The sequence below is a fragment of the Pholcus phalangioides genome, unplaced genomic scaffold (assembly GCF_987345545.1).
Source record: "Pholcus phalangioides strain wild (caught in Gottingen) unplaced genomic scaffold, Ppha-v1.0 ptg000021l_1, whole genome shotgun sequence".
Classification (NCBI taxonomy): domain Eukaryota; kingdom Metazoa; phylum Arthropoda; class Arachnida; order Araneae; family Pholcidae; genus Pholcus; species Pholcus phalangioides.
The window spans coordinates 12,683,512-12,708,849 of NW_028301614.1; the positions used below are offsets into that span (position 1 = coordinate 12,683,512).

A 25,338-nucleotide genomic window follows, 5' to 3' on the forward strand; every position below is an offset into this window, starting at 1 on the left:
AAGTGAGAGTGTGGAGAGTAACCTGGTTAGCAGAATTATATATATACTTTTTTTTATTTTCAAGTCCCCCTTTTTTTTGTCTTCTCTCATTTATTATCTTATCTAATTCTGAATCAAATCCTTACAACTGTCGTCTAATAGCAAAATTCAAAAAAAATTGTGATTGCTAGTAAGAGCCATGTCTCGGTTTCTTAGCAATTTTTATCCCATTTATACTGCTCTGTATTTATGAAAAAAATTTGTAAAATGATTATATACGACTGCCTTTCTATAAATTTTTACAGCTGTTGGCTCATCAGACAATATTTAAACCTTTAATTGTTAATATAATAAAAATTAGATGTTTTATTCCTCACACAAGTTGTTTCAAGCTGAAAATTAAAATCAAATCTGATTTAAATCACAAAAACCCAATTTTTATCACCTTGGCTAACATGCAGTTTTTATTTGTTAGTATTCAAGAGGTATATATATATATGAAGACTAATTCAGGTTGTAGGCACCATTCACATTTTCTATGAGAACTTGCAAAATGGTTACTTGATGTTTTTTTAATTGAGTTACAGTGAGAACTTGTAATACCATAAAGCTAGGTACAACTTAGTTTCTTTTAAATATTCAAATGTATCTAACAGCAATGAGTGAAAGATCAGTGATGTTCCATAATATGTCTTTTATTCACAACATGGTACTGTAGAAATAGCAATTTGACTGCAATAATCTAAATCATTTGTATGGTGGCATTTTCTCCAGTTTTAATTTTCTATCAAGCATCAGGTCCTGCAAAGAATTAAAAAAAGTTTTTTAAAATTACAAACTGGTTTTTTTTTTTGTATTCATTTTCTCTCTTCATTCCATTAATTAGAAAATACAACCAAACCTGTTCATATAAGTAAAATCACAAATGGAACTTTTTGGTGTTTTTTTGTTTTACTATAACTTAAATAAGGTTCTACTGCACTGGGTATGACAATTGGGATGGACCTATATTGGAAAGTTTAAATCCCTGAATAACAATATGCATGAATTTAAAAAAGGCGACATCATCCATTACTAATAATTATGAAACAGACATACACACAGCTGTCATCTGCTGGATTTTCCTGGGCATGTTCTTGTTCGGAAATCATGCCCCCCCCCCCCCCCAGATGCGTTCATGAAAAGTCAGACCTTATTTTTGTTAAAATATTTTAATGCATGGGTACACTCATTATATAAAGCATGTAGATTTGATTCTTACCTACTAATAAAATACATATCTGAAAATGAACCCATAATCAAATCATATACTTTGTGTATAGCAAAAATACTTATAAAAACTTGTGCAATAAAAAAAAATTAGACGATTCACAAGAACCATCGAAAATAAACATAAGAAATAACGTATTAGGTAGGGTACCTCGGGTTTAATTATTACACTGCATCTTGTCCATCAAATTTTTGATAGGTATTTTTTCCCATTCTTGTTACAAAAATTCCATTTTAGAATTCTCATTTTTTTACGGTAAACCACTGCTTCACGGACTTCGAATCATTGTCTCGTTGAAAAATCCATCCTCGAAGCATTTGAGTTCTGCTGTAGGGTAACATGTGGGCCTTTAGAATGTCCAAATATTGTTTTTGGTCTATGATGCCTGTTATTTGCACCAAAGGACCAACACCAGATGATCCAAAGTAGTCCCACACCATGTTTAACTGAAGGAAACTGATATCTCCTGTTAAATCGCTGACTTACTGGTTGCCTAATATATCGTTCACTCGATTCAAACATTTGGAACTTAGACTCATCACTCTAAACAACCTTTGCCCATTGTTTTAGTTGGGCCTTTTTATTCCTAACAAAAATTAAAGGATTCATTGTGGGTTTCTAACCAAAAAGACCAGCTTCATAAAGAGGTTACTTTATTGCAAAGACTCTATAAACTAGCTTGGTTTATTACCACTGCACTCTGTCGAATTCTTTACAGAATCTTGTTCATATCAAGCAATAGATTTTGGAACAAGTTTTTCTTGGGCGACCAGAACCAGATTATGTTTACCTCACCACACACACACACTTGAAACCACTTCCAAACATCACATATTGTCAATTTTAGAACACTTAGAAGTTTAGAAATGGAAATGTAGTTTTGTCCATCTTGGGTAAGTTTCACGATGTGCTCCTTTGTTTCCAGAGAAATGTCTTTTACAAGGTATTTCTCTCACTATGATTTTTTTTTTAACAGAACTGTACAATCATGTGGTAGTAGCCAACTGAAGATTTTCAAACTATTAAGTACAAATGCAAGTGTTTCCATTTAAAAAAAAAAAAAAAATCCCCCCTCCAATTCACTACAGCGAGCAGCTATAGAAAGTGTTGTTTCTATCATTGATTGCTGTTGCTGAAAATCTTGACAACATATTTCATTTTGCATGTGACAAAACTATTTCCCCCAAATACTGAGTATTAATTTTTTTTTTACCTTTTTACAAATAATGAGTAATGTGAGCCAATGATGTTATTTAAAACAAGGGTGTAAAACTGATAATGGCGCTAAATTACCAACAATTTTCCTTGGTTCTCCCCCAAATCTTGTAACAATTTCTTTCTGAATAGCCACTGCTATAGCTAACAAGTATCCAGCAGGAATCACATTCACAAAATTGGGATAAAGTTTTTTAAACATTTATCCGCAATCAGTTCCTTACTTCTAATTTTGAACATGAATGGCAGCACTTCAGCATTGAATATTATATAGACTCTTCAGCATCATTGCTGAAGAGTCTAGCAAAGCTCCTTTGGTTGGGCAAAGAGCAGTCACTAAATTTTCTTTTGAGTATGTGGTAATCACATTAACTGTACAACCAATTCAGATTCCAATAAGACAAATCACAATATTTGACAATGCAACTTTTTTTTTTTCAACTGACTCTGCAAGGTTATTATGTTAAAGAAAAGAGCCTACTCTGTGCTTTTCCATCCTTCCAAATGGTTTGCTTCAATCCGCTGCCCTTTGGAAGTTCTTGCCTGAATTCTGGTTTCAAGGCTTGCCTCACAACTCGTGCAGCTATAGCAGAAAACTGTAAGTAGCTGTAAATACAAAAAAAAGAAAAAGTACACATGAAACTTTTTATTCAACAATGCCATCAACACTACATAGGTGGAGTAACCAAACTTTAATGAGAAAAAATTGGGACATTTAACCTATTTTTGTCATATTTCCTAGTTAAGACTAGATTATATCATGTTCTGCCAGACCAACCCTACCAAACTCAAACTGATCAATTTATGCACTACAGTTAAATGAAAACAACTTCTTATTTTTTTCACCAGAATGACAAATTATGTCAAGTACAGAAAATATCTGCAAGTGCCAGGAAATTTCACAAAGAATTATTAACATGAAAAACTTGTTACATATGAACTGCATACTTTTCACTTTGAATTAACAATGGGAAATTTACAAATATATTAAATATATATAATATATTAAAATTACAAATATATTGATAGAAAGAGATGGATCGCTTTTTCTTCTCAGCCCAATGTATCAAGGAAACATAATTTCTGGATATCATGCCGAAGTGAGCTCTGAAAATAATTATCTGATCTAGGCAATGTTTCTCAACTGCTGGGCCCCCAACATCTTTCATACAAGGTCGCGAGTTTAATTTTTCTTCATTAATTTTCTATTGCTTATGTGTTTTACTCATCAAAATGAAACTGGGCCTATGGGTTTTAAAAAAGTTGAGAACTACTGCCCAAGGGCATTCACTCATTTTCTCACTGACTCAGTCAATTGTGCCGAATTGTTTGTCTGTGAATTTCCTGCACAGCTCAATGTAAAAATTAGTACTTGTGTAAGCATGCTTATACTGTGTGGGAACGAAAGCCAAGTTGTGCAAAAACATTGCACATGAATGCTTGCAGAGGTCCACTGAGGAAACCTATCTCCTGGACCACTAGGGGTCGCCACCTTTTATTAAAAAAAACCACTGATAGAGTATATTACCAATGTGGAAGAACCAGCAATGCACGTTTTTAAAAATTCCGAAGAAGACCGTAAAAAAAACCAACTAAGTAGAAAACAATTTTTAGCTCACTTCAAACCAGCAACACGCCAATAAGTCATCTTTATATCTCTGCTTCGACTGATTCAAAATATAACGCAAAGAGTGGTGAGTAAATAGCGGTGACCTGTAAACTGTCAACGCGCGGTTCAAGCTCTTCGTCCGAGGAGCTGGAAGGAGCAACAACAAAAAGTAAGCAGGAAAAAATTTCAAAAATTAATTCGCATCACAAAATTTTTAATTTCACATAAAACTTAAAAGGCAATTATTTTATAAAAGTTATGTTTGTTTTTTTACAGTTGAAACCTCTCAAGTAAGTTCCACATTATAATTTTAAAAAATACGACTGAAAACCACACCCTTGTCGCTAAGAACTGAACCGAAACCTGCACAGGGTTGCCAGATTGGTGGTTTTCCTGCCAAATTGGGCTGGTTTGAAAAATTATCAGCGGGAAATTTGTGGTTTTAGTCTTCTATTTCTTCTCAATGGTTTTAGTGGGTGGTGGTTTTTGCTGACAGTGCTCGTAACAAATTTCTCTATATTTGTTTTCTTTGCTTTTGAGAGCAAACAAATTTTTCTTATTTTTTACTTCCCACCCAGGGGCCGTCTTAAGAGCATCATGAGCCCCCGGGCTAAGTAATTTTTCTGAGGCCCTACCAGGTAAATTTTTGAAAACTTCAACCAGATCTCATTTTTGTGAGGCCCCCGGTTGGGCCCATGCCTTTAGACGGCGCTGTTCCCACCTCATGTTTGCTTCCTGACGAAAGGGGTGCAACAGTCTCAGCCCACCAGAAACCGCAAAAGGGGGGGGGAGCTGGTGGGTCTGGTCAGCACCTTCTATATCGAGCTTATATTACATGTAATATAAGCTCGATGATGTAGAGCAGTGATTAACAACGTGGGCGTTAACGCCCCCTGGGGGCCGATGGAATGTTCCAGGGGGGCGGTAGTAGCTACGTGTATAACATAGGATCCTATGGGTTAGATTGCGATGGGAGAAAAAAAACTCTGAAGAAGGGGGCGATGGGACAAAAAAGGTTGGGAAACTATGATGTAGAGTCATCGAACTTCATATTGCTAATACGAGTATTATCTTGATGGATAGATTTCTCTATAAGGTGCTGGCTAAGACCGACCATATTTATATCAGTAAGGTATGTTTATTTTTACTTCTCAGGGTCGGTTTTCTGGACAACCATTGACTCTTTTATCTTGATCTGACTCTTTTCGGGAGAGTTTGTTGTCTCGTAGACTGTATCAGCAATTTCGTCAGGAACATTCCATTTTGACTCGGCTAGTAATTAAAAAGAGGGCCACCGGGCTTTAGGACCGCTTTAAAAGACAAATTTACCCTATATAATATACATGTAAATATGTGAGTACATATACGTAATGTAAATACATGTATGCAAAATTTACATTGAAGATGGTAGAATTTGCACAAACCTTACATGATCGGGATGGGGGAAAGCCACACTTGCAAATTCTAACCAAAATACGCATAGAGAAAACAAAATATAAAATTTCAAAGAGAGATAAAACAAAAAAAACACACATAAACAAAAACTACGAATTTTTTTTTTCCATTCAAATGCTTCTCACATTCTAAAAAATAAATAATTGCGGTATACATAACATAAAAAATATCTCATTTCACATCTGATGTGAATACAGAAACAAAGAATCAAAATTAAACGCATATTAAAATCTGTTACATGCATAAAGATATTTTTCAAAAGCATGAACAAATTGTTCAGCATTCGCCTTTAATAAATTCATTCAAGACAAACGATTGACATTTGGAATCGAGAGGCTGATAGCAAATTGACGGCGTTGTTCAATCCTATGTTTACAAATGAACATGAAATGCAGTGAAGTCTCAGGATCTGAACAATGGTCACAGCTCGGAGATGAAATCTGATCTATTCTATGTAAATAATCTTTGGTGGGTGCTCTGTTTGTAAGTAAACGATAAAAAAGTGTTTCATATTTTTGACTGTGAAAAAATCGTGAGCATAATTTAACACAGTTGAAAAAGTCGATTGCGTAGATATATTCGTTTTGACAAGTAAAATACTCATCAACGTTGTTTTTAAAACAATTTTCAAAACAATTAAGAATATCTATATATATAAAATTGATTTTCTGTATGTCTGTGTGTGTGTATGTTCTCTATACAAATCTACAATTTTGGATCCATCGTCACCAAATTTTGCATATATGCCAAATGGGACCCGACTTGAACGATACTTTAAAATTTCGTCATAGCAGGGCAAGTGTCCCAAATGGGCAAAAAACTGTCAGGCAACAATGGTTTCTGGGCCTCAACAATCACTTTCGGAACGTTTACTTTGGTTACCGTTGTTCCCTAGCAATGAGTGTTCAGACGTGTATATGCCTTTACAATGGTTTGTCACTTTTCTTATCCTGTTACTATATGTACAATAGTTTAAGCCTTTGTAATGGTTTGCCACTTTTTCAATACTATCAGTAAGGAGGCTTTTTGAATAGACGTCATAATCATCATCAGCAGCATCGCTTTGAGGTTCAGGAAAAGGGAAATAGGAATCAGTGTTGAAATTACCGATTTTACTGTAGAAATGTGGAAATTTGATGGGATTTTCCGCCACATTAACAATTTTAAAAATTATATTGAATTCTCGATTTTTGAAATATGTATTGAGTTCGCTTGGAGATATACGAAGCCAAGAAAATTAAATATGAAGTAATTAGCCGGACCTACTTTTGAGTTGGATATTCATGCAATAACATTGATTTCAAGTTTTTACTTACATCTTCTCAACCATGAAAATTAATGTCTCCGTATTGTCTATTGATATCCAACTGCATAAATTCATGTGGGTTAAGGTATTTTAAAATTAATTATGGGCCCGTAAAAATTACATCGAAAAAATTCCGCTGCTTTAACTAAGCATTTTTGGAAGCTGGAACAGGCAGATTTATAACTTGAAGTTCAGGGGGGGGGATTCGAAGTACCTAGCGCCCCCTTAAAAAAGGAAAAAAAACTATTCATTTCTATGTTTCTTTAATCTAGATATATTTCATGAGTCGTGCAGGAAGTCGCCATATTGGTGAACACGGTTTGCATGTCCCTCAAAGAAAGAGGGAGATATCACGTGATCCAAAAAGCCTCATTAAAGAAAAACCCGGGCAGCGCCGGGTATTATAGTTAGGCGCATTTGGCCAAAATCCTTATTATTTAGATTACAGGGTATTATCTATATCTATCATCCAGATTTATCTCCCGCATTTTTGTAAGTATACAAATCCGCATTCCTTTACCATTTCGGCAATTGTGCAAGTTCGAAACATGTTCCCTTATTCATTTTTGTAATTATGCAAGTTGCAAAATGCTTTTCTTTCCTGTTTGTCGTTATACAAGTTCGTAGCATGTTTTCTTTCTTATTTTTGTACCCGGGCACAGTGGCGGATCATGATTTTGGGAGGCCCCAGGCGCAACCTGATCTGGAGGCCCCCCCTATCAGGGTCGGATTAAAGGTAGGGGCTGTCACCCCCCCCCCCCCCCCCGAGAGCAGAAAAATTAAATGGAAAAAAAAAATATTTTCTACGTTTTTGACTGAATAACAAACCAAGAAAATAAATTTGCTTAAAAAAGGGGGAAAATTCAGAATTTTTTCCAAAAAAATCAGAACCGTCCTGAAAAATTGAACACATTGTCACAACCACCGCCCCCACCCACAAATTTGCGTTTATCCACCGCTGCACCCTTTTGGCCCTAATAAGAACGAGATGGTTCACTAAAATGAACAGTATTATGAAAATCATAACTTTTTTTTTATTTTTGCATCACCAAAACCATAAACACAAAAATAAGATAAGGAAATATAATGATATTCTCTGGTACTAGATCAAAAATAATCACACTCCCATTAAAAAAAAAAAAAAAAAAATCACAGTAAAATTCTGCATCATATTTTTAGTAATCTAAGATGTCCGTCCTGGTGCCTTCAGCCAGCCACACGGCAAAAATGGAGATCCGTCATAGTTTTAGTAATTTAATATTACTGATTAATAAAGATTTGATAATATCTCAAATATAATATATTTGATTTGATATAAAGATACTGATAATATTTAATAGAAAAACATTTCTTCAATAGAGGGAAGAAATTATATCAGAGTAAATATAAGAATTATATTTTTAATGGAAGAAATTAGGTCAGAATGAATAAAATTTAATGAAAGAAATTATTTCATAATGAATTAAAATTATTGTCAATGAAAGAAATTATTTAAAAAAAATTTTTTAGAAATTATTATTTTTTATTTGTTTATTCTATTTTATTTTTACTATTATTATATTAATTATTATTATTTTCTCTTTCAGCCACCTCGTTGGGCACTCTGCCTGTTGTGGCCTTTGCCTTTGTATTATTTGTATTCAGAGTGAATAAAAATCTTCTATATTATGCCCCCCCCCCCGTTTCGTTTAATAACGAAAAATGCCACAGTATAACATTGTGGCCCGCGTACTTTATAAAATGTTTCAATATGGCCTGCTATGCCTCAAAGGTTGAAGACCACTGCAGTAGCCTCTCGCTAATCCGGTACGTATTAGACCACGGTGTGCCAGATTTTACCGAAATTGCTGGATTAACTTTGAAGAAACCCATTGAAATAATATATGAAATTTCGTGCAAAGACATAGTCAGGACTTGATCAGCAATTAAGAAATATTAGAACGTGTTAAGGGGTTAGGGCATCAGGAGAAAAGTGACACCACACCACCTAAATATCCTGGACTACTGGACGTGCTGGATTAGAGCACGATCGAATTCTCGAGAGACTACTGTAGTTGAAATGCTCAAATAAAAATTTATCAGATAATTTATATATTTTTAGTTTTGCTTACCGTTATTTTTGAAGACTCTGCAATCTATATCCTAAAGGAAATCTTGAGGATCGGCATGAAATTTTTTTTCATTACAATAACACACATTACAATTACATTAACAATAAACACTTTTCGGTCTGACACAAAGATGTTGTCTACCCAAGCCTCCTTGATGAATCCAAAAATGTAGCTCTTTTTTTTTAGAAAGAAGGAAAAGAAACCCCCTTGATTTTTTTCAGCCGGGGAGGGAGTGTTAAAAGAGAAACAGAAAAATCACGTGATTCAGAATGCATGTCATTCAGCATTCATTTCAAACCCCACTTTTTTTTTTGTCATATGGTCGTATGATTCCAGTCATAGATTGCAAATGTATATGTTGTTTGAACCAGCTTATAGTATTTCATTCAAACAAGTGGGAGACAAAATCACAATAAGAGCTCTACTACATTCATTTTAATTAGTACGAGTGTCTCTTCCTGTCGATGTCGCCGCTTGCCGATAGCCATCTTGTCATCCATTATACTGTATACAAAAGCTTACACCAAAGCTGTCGTATTATTGGCGCCTATAAAAGCATTTAATATTGTGGAATGAGACATCTGTTTATGCCTTCACTCCAATTTTCATTTCGGACAGACATTAGGACCTGCTGTTCTCACCCCTCCTCCTGCTTGTGCCCTTAGGGAAATACTGTTTGAAAATGACCCTCCCTGAATGATCGCTTTACAATGTCTCTTCTTTCTTTGTCGGGGAAGAACTGGCCCTTGAGAGCTGCGTCTTGTAAATTGTTCTTTTCTTTCAGTTCCCGTTTTTCTTCCATAACTCTTATACGTACAGTATACATTAAAAAAAAAAAATTGCGGTTAAAAAAAAAAAAAAGGTAGAGCAGATACTGTACTTAGTTCAAGAGATTTGTTGATGCGCATGTAAATTCATATGTAGGATGAAGCACACAACTATTTGGAGGCCCCCCGCTCTGCCGAGGCCCCAGGCGCGCGCCTGTGCGGTAATCCGCCACTGCCCGGGCAACGCCTAGTCTTCCATAAAAGTGAAAGAAGGAAAGTTTAAGTTTTTATTTCTTGTCACAAGTCGTGCTACTTTATCGGCAATCTCGTTATATAAAATATTCTTATGGCCAGGAGTCCACACCAAAGTGATTGAATTTGCAATATTTTTTGCATGTGCAAGACAGGAATGTGTCAATAATGTTACAGAATGGGAACGGGGATTTACATTTTTCAAAGCAAAAAGTGATGCTTTGCTATCGGTAAAAAAAACGTAATTACGTCTTTCATGGCCCCCACAAGGGGGAGGCTGACAGGGCCCGGGACAATTCTCATCGTTTTTTTTTATTTTTTTTCACGCCATAAATTCACTATAAAGGGGCCCCGCTCCAGGATGTGGGGGCCATGACGTCTCTCACAGATGAATTTGGAAGCTGCATATGAAATAGCAAGACACTCTGCAGTAAAAACGGAGGAGTAATCATGAACTAAAGCCATGACCCCCACATCCTGAAGCAGGGCCCCAAGGCGGGATCTTTTACGGGCCCCCCCCCCCGTCCAGACTTTCATGGGGGTGGGGCCCCCTTTATGATGAATTTATAACGTGAAAAAACAAAAAAATGATTAAAATCCTCCCGAGCCCCAGGGCTGGAGCCTTGTCAGCCCACCCCTTGTGACCAAGGGGTCCATGGGGTTTTTTTGTCCATGACTAAAGCTTGCATACATGAATTATTATTAGGGCAATAGATTCCCACCGACGTATATTGAGCTTTGGATGCATCTGTAGCTATGATAACATTAGACGACCAGTTTGCTGTAATATGTTGATTAAATAATATTGGAATCATATGATCGTAAATACTTTCTTGAAAGGGGGAGATCATCAATATGAAACCTGATATTGGAGTTACTCCAAGGAGGAGTTGAAAATGTCAGTGTTTGTAACGGAGTAGTAAGGTGATTATTAATTATAAAATCGGTAACTTCAGATGAGATCGGAGAAATAACTGAATTATTAGAAATCGGCCATCAAAAAAATTAGAAAAATCAGTGCCATAACTAGACACTCTAGTTTTCAAAAACAATCGACCAACGGAGCGTAAAACAAAGAGATTGAAAGGAGGTTGACCACATATACTAAGTAGGAGAGTTATAGGAGTTGATGTAGGTAGTCCTGTTGTAATGCGAAACGCAGAGTGATATAATATATCAGTTCATAATTTGTGTTATCTGCATTTTTAATTGGATTGCTGTTTTTTTTTTTTTTAAATATATGATATCCATATTTTTATGGGCATCTTTTTATCAGCCACCTCGTTGGGCATTTTGCCTGTTGTGGCGTTGTATTTGTATAATGCTGCAAATTTTTTCAGTTGAGTTTGTGATGCAGTATGCCATAAAAAAAATACTATAACTCGAAAACCTTTAATAATATTAGAGCAAATAGCAAGAAGTTTATGACTCGGAGTTCCACGTAATCTTCCAGCTATGAGTTTCAAGATATTGATAAGTTTGGATCTACGTTTTGTGAGGGAATCTATTTTCCAAGACATTTTCTTATCAAGAAATACTCCTAAAACCTTCATACCGGCAATGTATGAAAGCTTAGAGCCATTAAAAATGATACTAGGAATTTCAATGTTGCGGCGTCGCGTGAAAAGTGTAAAAGCACATTTTTCTGTGGAAAATTCAAAACCCCATAATCTACCTCAATTCAAAATTTTGTCAAAGTTTCTATGTAATTTTCGAATCAATGAAGATGTATCACTACCACTGTAATATAAATATAAATCGTCAGCATAAATAAAAATATCTATATCATTTATGATGGATATAATATCTGCGACATAAATATTAAAACACCACGGTGAAATAACGCATCCTTGAGGTATGCCTCTGCGAAAGAGAAATGGGCTGGATACATAGTTTCTCCAGCTAATATAATTCATACGTTCAGCTAAGAAATTCTCCATCCAACGAATAAAGTTTCCATCAAAAACCATCTGCCGAAGTTTGAATATTAGTGCCGAATGAATCAGAGAATCGTAAGCGCCTTTGAAATCAAGTGAAACCAGTATACCGACTTCCCTACTTTGAATAAGAAATTTCAAATTGCAAAGTAGAGACAAAGTTCCACTTTTCGGTTTGAATGCATATAAGTTTTTAGGGAAAATATTGTATTATATAGAAATCCAATTAAGTCGTCGAATGATAATACGTTCAAAAATCTTCATGCAACTATTAGTTAATGTTAGGGGTCGATAAGATGTCATGGAGGAAAAAATAACAGGAGGTGACATCAGGCAGGAAAATTGAAGCCGTTGTGGCAACCCTATGGACTGACAAGTAAGCCCAAACAAACCGCTCTTTTCCCTATACTTAACATGTGTTTTGCCGGATCGAATTCTCTTAAAATATTAATATCTAAATAAATTTAAGCACCATGACTGTTTAATGCCTCTTCAGGTAATCTACATGATCCGATAAAGGGGAAAGATAAAACTTTATCCTTGTATAAGGGGTTTTTATATTTTTAATTTATTTTTGAAAGGGGAAGATCATTTTTCACTCTCAACTCGTCATAGGTTTTTAGTTCAGTGCCTTCAATTTATTTTAAAAATTTGATGCATCACATTAATGTCTATGGAAATATGATTAATTAAAATAATATGAAGCTCCAATAAAATGCAATTTTCATAATTTTTTCTTTTAACTGTTTATTTTGCCTTTTTGTTTCGTTCATCATTATCATAGATCCGGGACATTTCGAAAGTGTTTGAGGCCCGTGGGCGCTCGTCTTAAGCTTTACATGAGGAATTTTGATTTCTGAATCAATTCTGAGATGCTCGAGCACTTTCTGACAGGGTCGTAGCTAGGATTTTTGCCACCCGGGACAAACAGCATTTTGCCACCCCCGTGCCTCAAAGTACTGGAAGTGCTCGAGCGTCCTCCACCACTCTGTATTTATGGTTTTGCTGCCTGTAGACTGTACAAATTTCGCCACCTTTCTTCCGTTCCACTCTCATATTCTTGAATACGTATGATTGAAATATATGCCGCCCATCCGAACCTTCCGCTATGTACAGTAGATGTAGTATTGAGAAAAAAAATATTAAAAATAAAAAAAACTTTTTTTACGAGCCGCGGTAAGTAATCTTTCTGGCCTATAGTTTAGGAAAATAATCACTTGGGCCGTTTCCCCCCCCCCCTCTTCATTTTGTACCTATTACTTTGCTTTTAAAGTGGCATGTGTACGAAAACTTGAAAAAAAAAAAAACAGTTTCGAATTGAATTTGAAATCTAAAATTGTTGTTGTTGTTCTACCTAGACTGGAATTATTTCTACAATATTGTAATATAAACAGCTGAAAGGCATTATATATGCTAATGTTTTGCATATATAATGTTTTTCGCAAAAAAAAAGTCAGATTTTTTCAAACACCACTTGTTCAAGTGTCTTTAAACATTGTGTCACTCTCAGCACTGAGGTATTACATGCTTTGGCATAATTTTTTTAAAATTAAAATGCCGAGAAGGAATTTTAGGGCACAAGATATGGGTAAATTTTGGTTATTTTTGCAAAAGGTTCCATGTTGTTGAAGTTAATATTCGAACAACTAAAATTGTAAAAGCTCTCGTTCAATTGTATAAATATATCCACAGAATTTGAGGGAAAAAAAATCGAGTTCCTAAAGTGAATAGTAAATTTTTAAATGATTTTTAAAAACGGGGATTTTTCTCATAGGAAAGCATGGGAAGCCACGGTTTGTTTGGGCTTACTTGGTCCCTTTAATAGATCGATCATTGGCTTCATCTGGCAACCCAGATTCCCCATGCTTTCTCAACGGAGGCGCTGGTCGCGTCACCTCCTGTTATTCATTCCTCCATGATAAGATGTAGCAAATTTTGGGTCCTTGTTGGGTTTCAAAAGAAAAATAATTTTACCCTTTTTCCAATCGATTGGAATGTGACCGGTATCCGGAATAATATCGGATTCACGACAAAGATTCTGAAATACCTTCATAGGATATGTGTTTGTATGCTGTAGCAGGAATATGATCTGGTCCCGGTGAATTACTGGGGAGTGTTGAATCGCCCAACATACCTCAGTTTATGTGATAGGTGCATTTACGCAATCCGAAAATTCGTTAGCTGTACTTGCATGGTTGAGAAACTCTCTTTGAATGGAGTTTTAAAAAGTGAATTTTTCAGTTCTTCGCACTGCCGTTCTGGCTCTGTAACACTCATACCATTAACATTGAATGTTAAGTGACTGTCCTCATATATTTTAGATTGAATAATTTTTAGACGACAGAGTATTGTGTAAATTTTCGGATATGAAGAAAACTTTCAAATTTGGTTTGCCTCATATTCAAGTTTTTTCTGCTTCTGATTTTTTCGAAAAATCGCATTTGATTTCTTATAACTTATCCAACAATTAGGACACGGGCATGTCAGGTATCTACGAAATGCTCGTTTTTTATCAGTGAGAAGTTTACGCAAATGTTGATCAAAACAATGATTATATTTGAAACGTGGCACTTCACTGTTGATATGTTTTAGCAATATAATTAAAAAAAGGAATCGACTGATCAAAGTTACTTAATTCATTGCGGAAATTCTTCCAGTTTGTGAAGTTTCTTTTCAATGAGATTTTTTGGTCGGGGATTTTCATCATTAATCGGATAGGTAGATGATCACTACCATATAGTGAATCTCCACTTATCCATGAAATATACTGATAAAGGCACTTGCTATTGAAACAGAGATCAATAGTATTGCAAGACGAAGAGGTAAAGTGAGTTGGACTTAAAGGTCTGATTAAAATCACTTTCTGTTTTATGAACCAATTATAAAGTAGCCGCCCAGGAGTATCTACACGACTAGATCCCCATCCTGGATGAGATGCATTGAAATCAGAAATTATTAAGGAAGGAGGAGAAATTTTGCTTTCGATTAGATCGAGAATATTTGTTGTGGTGTAAAATTGTTAAGTACTATTTAAGTTGACAGTACTCGAAGAAAGAAAACTTTTGGCCTGGTGATCATATTAGTGGGGTACCATTTTTGAGTTGTTACCGTGTCCGCAACAACCCTTTGTGTGTCGGTGAGTAATTCTCCTGAATAAATATGTACTAGAGCATTTTAACCGAAACAATTAAGTCACAAAGAAAAAATAATATGTCAACACACAGAGGTCTAAATGCACATTAGGTTCTTTAATTCTTAATTCATATAGCCAAAAACAAAATACCAAAAAAAAACAACGATGCTGAAATACCTTACTTTAATTATCGAATCAATTATTTGATTGCAAAAGACAAGAAACTAAATATTACTGCAGTTTGGCTTTTCCTGACCACTCAACAAAATTTGTAAGAGAAAACTTACTATCTCCCATATTAAGGTCACTTCATTCTTGACAACCGGATTTCGATGAACAGTTCTCTTTAACTTGAACACTCAGTACGGACAGTTCGTTTTCTCATAAGTCATCCTTTGACTGGCGAATCTGCTTGGCGAATTGAACGATTAATGTCCTCTGTATCTGCTGAAGCAACGGTCCGTGCACATACTTTACGATGTCGGAGCATCAAAGTTCTCCATCTGTACTACCACTCGGGGTAGTGTGGTCGAAGTACCATCCTTGGACTGGACTGCAAGAGACAGCTGCTGGGCTTCATCTTTCTGGCATGACAGTAAGCCTTCCTTCACGGATCAGTTTGGAGCAACTGATATAAAGAGACGATGCTTCATACTGTTTTTTTTTTTTTCTTACATCTTCAAGTAAAATATTACGACTTTTGGCAGTTCAGAACTAAATGGGGTTTGAGTGACTTGACTTGGGATTTGAGTTTCAGGGGCTCTTCAAGTTACGTGGGGGGGGGGGATTCTTCAACGGCGGGACCGCGCTTCTCGTGCAACTGGTCCCGATGAACTGCACGCCTCCAAAGTTTTTCAGTGATAATATGTAAATTGAGTGATGGGCGGGGCTTGAGAAAGCGCACCCTCTAATTCGTCGCGCAAACTGCGTCATCCAAAATTTTACCCAATTGTATCACGAGGCGCGAACACAAACATGAAACCAAAAGAAAAACATCTTCTCTCAATACGGGGTCGATTTAAGAAAATGAACGGCTTTCAGCAAAGTTTATAATTACAACAATAATTTTCAGTATAAGATTTCCGGATTAAATGCAGAAATATTCATCAAAATCAAAAAACATTAACATCATTGTGTGGAGAAAAAAATTAGCTTTCCAACGATATGCGACAACATATATAAATATTCTTGTTTCGCGACATGCCGAAAAATTTAAATCTAAACAAAGGAAATTCTTAAAAAAAATTCAAATTCAACACTTTCTCGATGACAGAGAATAATTTCAAGCATATATAACATTATCTCAAGTTTCTCTCCCTCAAAATATTTTACAACACAAGCCTTGTTTTTTTTTTTTTTTTTCTTCAAAGCATTGGAAACAGTGGAGAGAAAAAGGGGGAAAAAAATATAAATTTTTAAAATTGAAATACTCACACGGTCTCAAAATTAAACTCTTGATTAACAAAAATGTTTGTTTCCCTTATTAAAAAAAAACCATCGACTCAGAATATGCAAAAGGCGAAAAATCGGCTTTTCAAGTATAAAAAAATATATACAACAGACTACGAACAGTGAGAGGGAAAAAGAAAAAGGAATCTTATCTTCCTTTTACACGTACCGAACGAACGCGTTCGTGTGGGAACAAGAAAACTGACTCATCAAGATGGCGATAATATCTTTGATTATCAGTGGATCATTAGGTGTGTCTCTCTCACAAAAGAAAGTATATATATTATTCAAAAGAACACACATTTTCTCGTTCAATTTAACTCGGAATTTCTCAAAATTTTACAGGAAGAATCAGAAAAATTCAAGGAATTTGTTGTTGAGCTCAAATGATTGAGATGTCAAAGCAAAGCATTTAATATTTAGAATTTTCCGACAAACACATACAGTGTGATACATAAAGAGTGTGTGTCCACTCTACACAAACGATCTGTGGTTCAGATCTCGGGCATTTTATGAATATCAGACGGAATGATAACACAAGAGGGAAAGGAACTAGACAACCACGAGATTCGGTTCAGCTTTCCACAATAATATAAAGACAGAAGCTCAAATATTTTCCACGCGACAAACACAATTATATTTACATTTAGCAAATTTCACTTATTTGACATGACTATTCTAGGTTAAAATATGTCAGGCTTCTTTGTCAAAGGGGGGGAAAGTGTCCTACTTTTCCCACCGTGACATATTCAAGAAATTATCATGATTTGAAAAATAAACGTTAGCTTTTGAAATACTCTTCTGACGGAAAAAAACCTGCACAATAACTGCTCCACTCCTGGATAGTTACATTTGAAAATTATTTGAGACGAAAAATTACTTCGAACACCAATCAGTACACCACTCCACCTCTCGGTTCCTCTGTCACATCGAAATATTTGAAAGTTTGGTAAATAAAAATCATCAGATATTGACAGAAACGTTTGCTGTATACAAATAATTTCATATTCATGAATAAATTGTAATATTGAATCTTTTTTGTTACGAATGCTTTGAGCATTCCACTGCAATATATTAACAAATTGACTCATTACAATCAAAATATAAATAAATTGTGCAGTTTTTGTCCACTTACTGTTCACTTTGAGACCCACCTCCGTCTGAAACGTCCATATTATAGACAGTATTATTCAAGTTCTCTGAACCAACACTATTCTGGGTCGAGGAAGTAGAAGTACCTACAATAGGGGAAATTGTAGCTCCATACTTATTTGATTTTTTCCTTGGTGGAGTGACATTATCGTGTAAGTTCCGAATTTCGCCCACACACGATTCAATCATCGCTTTCATGTTTGTAGCGATTTCCAACTTCAATGATTCAGACAGTTCATTAAATTCACTTTTAGTTATAAATGAGCAGAAATTATTTGTGATCGGTGAACTCTTGTCATTCAGCCCTAAATCGTCACGCAACTTGGTAAACATGTCTGTGATCTCAGCTTTGGTGATCCAATTTGATGTATCTGGAATGTTGCTTTGCCGTATCAATGATAATTTCGCGCTTTGAGAATTTTTTCAATTTTCAAAAATCCTACGTGCGTTGGCTAATGTTATGTGATTGACACACTTAAAATCCAAAATTTTTTGTTCTTGTTTAAATAAATCGCATGATGTGTCACTCGCCGCGTGCTCTTCCATACAATTACTACATTTCAATTTTTGAGAAATACAAGTTTCGGTGGGATGGTTTTCTGAACATTTTCCACACACAACAACAGCCGCAGAACAATGCTTCATTGCATGGGTATATTTCTGGCATTTTCGAGGATTATCAATAAATAGTTTTATGTTGCGGCGTCCAAGCCATAAAATTATTTTTTCTGGGAGGTAGTGGCCCGATGATTGAATGAGTATTGTGGTTGTTGGCTAACTTGGCTTACCTTTATACTTGAAACGACGTATCGATAGAACCAACATATCGTTTTTTTCCTCAATTTCATCAGCAACATTTCCTAGATCTTCATCAACTTCGACGTTACGCAAGAGAAATCTTGATGACAATTCCTCCAGCATGAATTTTGGTTTAACTGCAATACCCATGATTGATTTCAAGTCTAGAAGGTCACTTGCTGTATTAATGTTCGTTGTTTCGATTACTGGGTCGCCCTTTGCTGTGTGTTTCACAGCCTATAGATCTTTCGATGATCGAACGCTTTCGGATAATGTTTGGCTGAAGACTTTCGGTTTCGACTTCGGAAACTTGGTATCAATCGGAACTAACATGATATGAAACGTAGAAAATCCTAGAAAGTCAGGTTTTTATAAAATGTCCATATTTAAATGATTGGTTTGGAAAACACATGGATCATCCACTTCCATGTTTGTATTTCTTGATGTTTCACCACATATCCTATCCATCATAAAATAACTTCCTAATTGAGAGCAAACGAAATGGGGAGAGAGAGAGAGAGAAAAAAAACCCCCACAAAACAAATTTGAATAAATACGATTCAGACAAAAACAAAAAAAGAAAGAAAAATTTTCTTTCAACAAAAGAATTCAACAAAGAAAGATTTTTTTTTTTTTTTAAAATAACCGGTTTTTATTGCAGCGAACACTAGAGCGTCCTTCCCGTAACGTGGCTGAACCTTAGAGGAGAAATAAAGTATTATTCTCCTCAATGGGCTGAACGTCGAAAAAATCTGGGCCACCATCTTTTCGTTTATAAAAAATTCAAACGGCTTTGACTTATATTTAAAATATATCACATAAATGCGTAAATCACTGAGCTATAAGTAAAGCTCAGTGGCTGTAAGTAAACATAGCTCAGTGATATACTGTATATAGAGAGAGTTTGCCGCCATCTATGGTTCAGAAATAGTACGTATTACTTCATAGTTTTTCGTTTGTTTTTTTCAATAATAGATAGCAGCATCAGTCCTACTTCTGTGTCAGACATTTGTTAATGAAGTTCTTAAATTACTGGATAGGTGGCAGAAAAAGCCATTATTGACTTAGTGATCAATTGACCATATAAAGTTCAAATATGTTAGGGTAGTTCTTGGCTACTTTCGAGTATGATTTTAGCTGGAAATTTTTTTAGGGATCTGGCAACTCAGATCTGGTCCCTGATCTGTGCGCAAATAAACAAACAAATGGGGGTCAGTGTGCACTAGGAGGATAAAAGATTTGCAAACAGCCTTGCGTGAATTTTGATGCCTGGAAATTGATGAAGAGATTTCTTTGAGTAATGCTAAGTTTCGGTAAAACGCTTATATTATATCAATTTCCTCTTTTTCCTTGATTGTTTTCAATTTTTGACTCGTAGCTGTAGTTCATAGTTCATTCATGTTTGGCGGCCTTGAAATGCTGCGAATAAGATAAAGATCACTAAACTCGAAATTTCGCTGAGCAACCACGTGATCACGTACCGCGATAAAAAGAATCCGATTGGGAGAATTTCATTGAAGTGATAAATTTTTTGACATTGTGTCTGTCCACTTACCAAATTAACCTACATGGTCCAACAATCACCATCGACACAGTTTTCGGCACTGCCAACAAGGAAGTGAGTATAGGCAAGTAAGTTCCACGCCTAAAAATTTATGATTGTCTCATCACTTTTTACCAGAGAAGGGGGGGGGGATTTCATGCAATGAATGGTCAAGTGGGAGAATGGTGGCAAAACCTTAAATTTGCTGCTGCCAAGAACAGATCAAGGAACCAAGTCTGTGAGTAACCAAAAAAGTGTACAAGCACGTGAGTGACGTAACGGTGCGCAAGCGTGGGAGTGATTAAAAGAGTTATCTAGAGCAGTGTTTCTCAACCGCTGGGCCGTCATAGCCCAGTACTGAGTCCTGATACTATTCATACTGGACCATAAGTGGCTGGCTGTTTCCTTTTCCTGCCTTTCATTTTCTGTTATTCGTGTGTTTGACCGGGTTTTCCACTTACAAAAATATATTAAACCGGGCCGCTTCGCAGACTTCCAAAGATTAAGAACCACTGATCTAGAGGGTGTGTGAGTATAAAAGTGACCCAGAGAACTAGGAATCAAGCGAGTGAGTGAAACAATGAAAGAAGAGTGACCTAGAGAGTGTGCAAGCGTGTGAATAATGAAAAGCGTGACGTATAGGGAGAGAAATCAGATCAGTTAGTAACCAAAAAATTTAGAAGCATGTGAGTGACTTAGAGAGTGCAAGCATGGGAGTGACAGAAAGAACGACTTAAGGAGCAATGAACTAAGTTGTGATGCAAAAAAAGAGTGACCTAGAGAGTGTGCTAGCATGGGAGTGACCAAAGGAGTGACAGAGCAAGGAATCAGGGCAGTGAGCAGCAAAAAGAGTTATATTGAAAAATTATATTGAGAAAGTGCAAGCATTGGAGTACCCTTGAATACAGGGAAAACATGTCAGTAAGTGACTGAAAGAGTGACCTAGAAAGTAATCATGTGAGCAACCACAAAAGAGTGACTACTACTAAACCAGACATGCACCTCGTCCATATTCCTCTGCGGAACTTCTAACGGATTGCTACATGTTGGAATGTGCGTCCGCTTATAGTGAACCTTTTTCCGTGAAGTTTGTTTTTGTGTAATATTGTGTATAATACTGCCATCAATTTTTCTAACTACGTCAACAAAAGAGTGACTTATAGACAAAGGTGTATTGGGAGGGAGTGGGCTGGCAGGTTTCAGGGATGAATGGTCAAGAAAATAAGACTAGAATGAAAAAAAGGGGCAGCAAAATACCCCACGGGCAGGAAAACCATAAATTCACCTCTGAACACAGCAATGAATTTTTGGAAAGAGAATTTTTACAGGCCTCTGTAGGAAATCGAGCCATTACTCTATGCCGATCTGGGCCAGTAGGCTTGACAACTAAACCGTTTATAAGCACTGATCCTTTTCTTCCATAGACCATATATATACTGTAGTCAGACATGGCCCAGGCTCTGTCCCATGACCCCCCTTCCTATATATACACTGTTTAATTTTCCATGAGCATTGTCAGTGCCATTGTGGCAACTTTTTTTTATGCCAAAAAGGTTGTTTTTACAAAAAACCTGACATCCGTTCTGGTATTTGCAACCCTTTATCAGCCGCAATAATTATAACTGCATATTTTGTCAATTCAATTTTTATCCATTTTTTTGTAGTTTACCTGTTATATTTCTTTGTATATTGCTGTAATGGCTATAAGATCTGACCCTCCACAGATGTCATAGTTTCTAAAAAGTCTTTCTTATTACCCAAGCTCCTGGCATAAATTTAATTTTTTTGGTCCTGGCAATATAATTTAATACAAGACAAGCAACATGCACCAAACAAATGAGAAAATTGTATCTTATTACAGTCAGTGCGCAGGCCCATAATTAGGCTGGGCAACCAGGACCCCCCATGGTCCAGAACCGAAGAGGGGTACATAAAAAATGTATATTTATTTTACATAATAACCCTTTTGGGGGGGTCTCCAAGGAAAAGTCTGCCTTGAGGGGCCCCTAGAAGGCCTGTTACGGTCCTGTCGGTACATCAAAGAAACTTAGGCCACTCTGCCTGAATCTTGTATGTCTTGTAGTTTGGGAAATAACTTAACTCTGTTGTGGTTTTTTTCTTGTGGGAAAATCTCAAATTTATTGTTTTCATTATCTTGATTCAAACTGGATTGAAAGTAAGAAATAATGACCCTCAACAAATAATTTTTTTAAATGATTAACACCTACATCTCTCTATGAACATTTTCAAACCAATGAGAATACAAATACAACGCCACAACAGGCAAATTGCCCAACGAGGTGGCTGACTTAAGAACATCATGGATCCCCGAGCCATTTTTTTGAGGCCCTACCTACTACTGCTACACCACACATGCACCCCCCCCACCCCGCGGAACCCCCAACGAATCTGTACATGCGGGAATAAGCGTGTATGTGTAGTGAAACCTGACAAAGTTGTTTGTTTCTCTGTAATGCTTGTTATGTGTAGTGCTGCCATCTGCCACCAGTTTTTCTAACTATGAGTGAAGTGTTATGATTGAATGATTTATCGTTGTAGGACTGTTGCTCTCTGTGGCGAGACTTTTTAACGGGGAGATCGGCTCGCATTTGCGCCTTGAAGTTGGGAACCACAGAAAACAAAACCAACTTCAGCCGACCACCACTGTGGGGTTCGAACTCGGATCCTTGCATCGCGAGTCCGTCACTATAACCACTCGACCACCACAGCGGCATTTTCAATGACAATTATTTATATTTGGTTGGACTGTTCTTCCAAGGATCATGTCACTCTCCGCTATTCATACAAATGTTTTTAACAGCTGGCTGATGCAGAAATATATTTAGGAAAAAGACAAAATTCATCTGCCCTTGCAGGGAATTGAACCCACGTCCTCTCACTTTCCGGGTGAGCGCACTAGACTAATACAAATACAAATACAACGCCACAACAGGCAAAATGCCCAAAAAACAAAGCCCTACAAAGTCATTAAACATCTCAATCTTTCCTTGAAGCTTGTGTGCACTGAATGGGACCATACATAGATGTTCAGTGCACACGAGCTGCAAGGAAAGATTGAGATATTCATTTTGCCTTTGTAGTCTAGTGGTCTAGGGTTCACCCGGAAAGTGAAAGGACGTGGGTTCGATTCCCAGCAAGGGCAGATCATTTTCTCTCTTTCCTAAATATATCCCCACATCAGCCAACTGAAAACCTTTGTTTGATTCTTTTTCACCGTATAATTATTCAATGTAGAGATGTGAGGTGAGAATATTCTCTGAGAACGATGGATGTAAAAATATTGGAGAATAATTGAGAATATATTCGTTTTTCTTGTAAATAATGAAATTTGTTTTACTAATTTTGTTTATATTATGAAATATAATTCAGTTTTCATTGCCTTAAACATTTAAAACAAGACAATTTTTGGCATAATCACCTCACAATGACAACTTTTAGTTCTCAAGAATATTCTTGAGAGTTTTACATCTCTAATTCAATGCTTAAATAAGTTGTTTTTAAAGGAAACTAGTTGATTTGTTTACTTGTTATCTTGATTTTTATCGTGCTGAAGTTTTTATCTATTAAAGATTATATACCATTCTATACAGCTGCTTTGCTTGCACTTTGTTCAAACACGATTATAGGCTTAATAATGCTCTTCTTTTATAAAGTTAAGAACTTAATTACTTAACTTATTAATGTAAAAATTTATGGCAACTTCTGATCTGAATCCAACAGATACAGATCAATCATCTTACTCCCAAAGCCAAATGTTTTGCGTTATCCTGCAATGAGCCCTTAACAAATCCTTCCTTAGACTGTTCTATAGCACCACTAATTGTTCTGCTGCGTACGTCACAGTTTTAGGAATATTCGGCTTTGGGGCATCTTACTTAATCTATATCAAAGTTCAAGCATTATTTGACAAATTATTTTATGAGCAATTTTTGCAAGCACACTTAGTAGCTATGTGTGAATTATCATGAATAATATTCTACTAACAAGGAAACAGATATTTTCTGGATATTGGATAGCCGTTTGTCTCTTGCCACTGTCCCACCTGGGGTGCCATTTGCTGAAGTTGAGGGGCTACTAATGCCTCTACTTCAGCTCCTCACACAACAGTGCATGAAATAAGGAAGGTAGGGTCGTGTCTCCAGTGGAGTGGATGGTAGCATGCTTGCCCGGTTTGCAAGAGGGCCTGGGTTCGAGTAAAGAGATCAGGTGAGAGACTTTTCTTTCCGAATTCACCTCGGCATATTATCCAAAAATATCTGTTTCCTTGATATCTTGGGCTGAGAGGGAGAAAAAAAACCATCTATCTCATTCTACTAACAGTTTATACTACTTCTCTTTCCCTTCCCTTGTGTTGTAAAACTTGTGCTTTTATATCTTCTGTACAAATGACACTCAATGTTTGTCATGCTCTCCAGAAGTGGATTTCACTGATGGATTATGAGAAGAAACAAGTCCTTTCCCGGCTCCTTAATGTCTTCCAACCGATTCTCAAAAAGAACTGGCTGTCTTTTCTCTTCTTCTTCTTTTGAAAGGACCACTATATCTTGCTGTTATTCTGTTGATAGCTTTGATGAAGATGACTATTATGTGCCTGGTAAATCTCACCTTATCTTTTTTTTCTCCCCTTTGCTGTGTGCTTTTGTTTTGCTTTGTGTGTGTCTTTGTTTTTTTAAATTCCATTTGTTAGACTTACTTAAACTTATATTACAAGGTCTTTTCGAAAACTTATAGTCTAACAGACCAGCTTAAAAGCTCGTGCATGAATCCGTTATCATCAATCTGTTTTTTTTCCAAACAAAGCCTTTCCAATTTGCTCATCAATACTGTTCATGATTCTTCTAGTTTATGTGCATGTAAACATCACATTTTCTTTATTATTTTTATTTATTTTCCTGTTTTTCCCACATCAGCAAGCCCAAATGAAGATATTCTGAACAGTTCTTGCGAACCAATAGATGCTGAGTTGGGATTAACTGAAGACCATTTCTCTCGTCCAGAGGTAATAGCGATGCAATTTACTATCGATAGCTGTACAACTGCATGCTACCATATGCACAGTTTCTTGTTTTTGTAAAAGTAACTTTGAGATTTAAGGCAAAGTTATTAGATGTTTACGAAAAACGTCTTGTCTATGAAAGTATAAACAATCTAAAAGAATAATTAAAACAGATTCTTTCTTCAGTTTTACATGGTGGCATATCCTTTGTTAGTAAAAGTATGGCTCGAACTAGATGTCTAATCTTTCTTACAAATAACATTTGGGCAACACAGTGGAAATCGCCAAACCCCTTCTCTAAACAAAAAATGTCATAGCTTTTTAAATGAAGTAGACTTCTGATTT

At 36.1% G+C, this 25,338-nt stretch overlaps 2 protein-coding genes across 4 annotated transcripts in view; one reads left to right on the top strand and one right to left on the bottom strand.

Annotated features, from left to right (window-relative positions):
• Positions 1-653: 653 nt before the first annotated feature.
• Positions 654-4,235, bottom strand: LOC149070648 (ATP synthase subunit epsilon-like protein, mitochondrial). The gene is made up of 3 exons (XM_089248965.1): positions 4,084-4,235; positions 2,946-3,070; positions 654-780 (listed from the first exon to the last, which is right to left on the bottom strand). Exons 1-3 carry the CDS (start codon positions 4,110-4,112, stop codon positions 767-769), a joined length of 168 nt encoding a protein of 55 aa, XP_089105091.1. The 5' UTR covers positions 4,113-4,235; the 3' UTR covers positions 654-766.
• A 15,365-nt stretch (positions 4,236-19,600) lies between these two features.
• The window catches only part of DEF8 (differentially expressed in FDCP 8 homolog), a 39,764-nt gene continuing 34,026 nt past the window's right edge, over positions 19,601-25,338 (top strand). Inside the window, exons 1-3 of one of the 3 annotated variants that reach the window (XM_089248973.1) lie at positions 19,610-19,746; positions 24,413-24,591; positions 24,908-24,996. In XM_089248973.1, coding sequence (XP_089105099.1) covers positions 24,435-24,591; positions 24,908-24,996 — 246 coding nt within the window. In that variant the 5' untranslated portion in view covers positions 19,610-19,746; positions 24,413-24,434. Of the gene's footprint in view, positions 20,066-24,412; positions 24,592-24,907; positions 24,997-25,338 lie in introns of all 3 variants that reach the window. The other 2 variants (XM_089248975.1, XM_089248974.1) reach the window with 2 other exon arrangements.

What these genes read in the sequence shown, in the direction of transcription:
- LOC149070648 (XM_089248965.1), bottom strand. Translation starts at nt 4,112, where the DNA reads ATGACTTATTGGCGTGTTGCTGGTTTGAA. An exon ending in TGGCGTGTTGCTGGTTTGAA is followed by an intron (nt 3,071 to 4,083) that starts GTGAGCTAAAAA and finishes TTGTATTTACAG; the next exon opens with CTACTTACAGTTTTCTGCTA.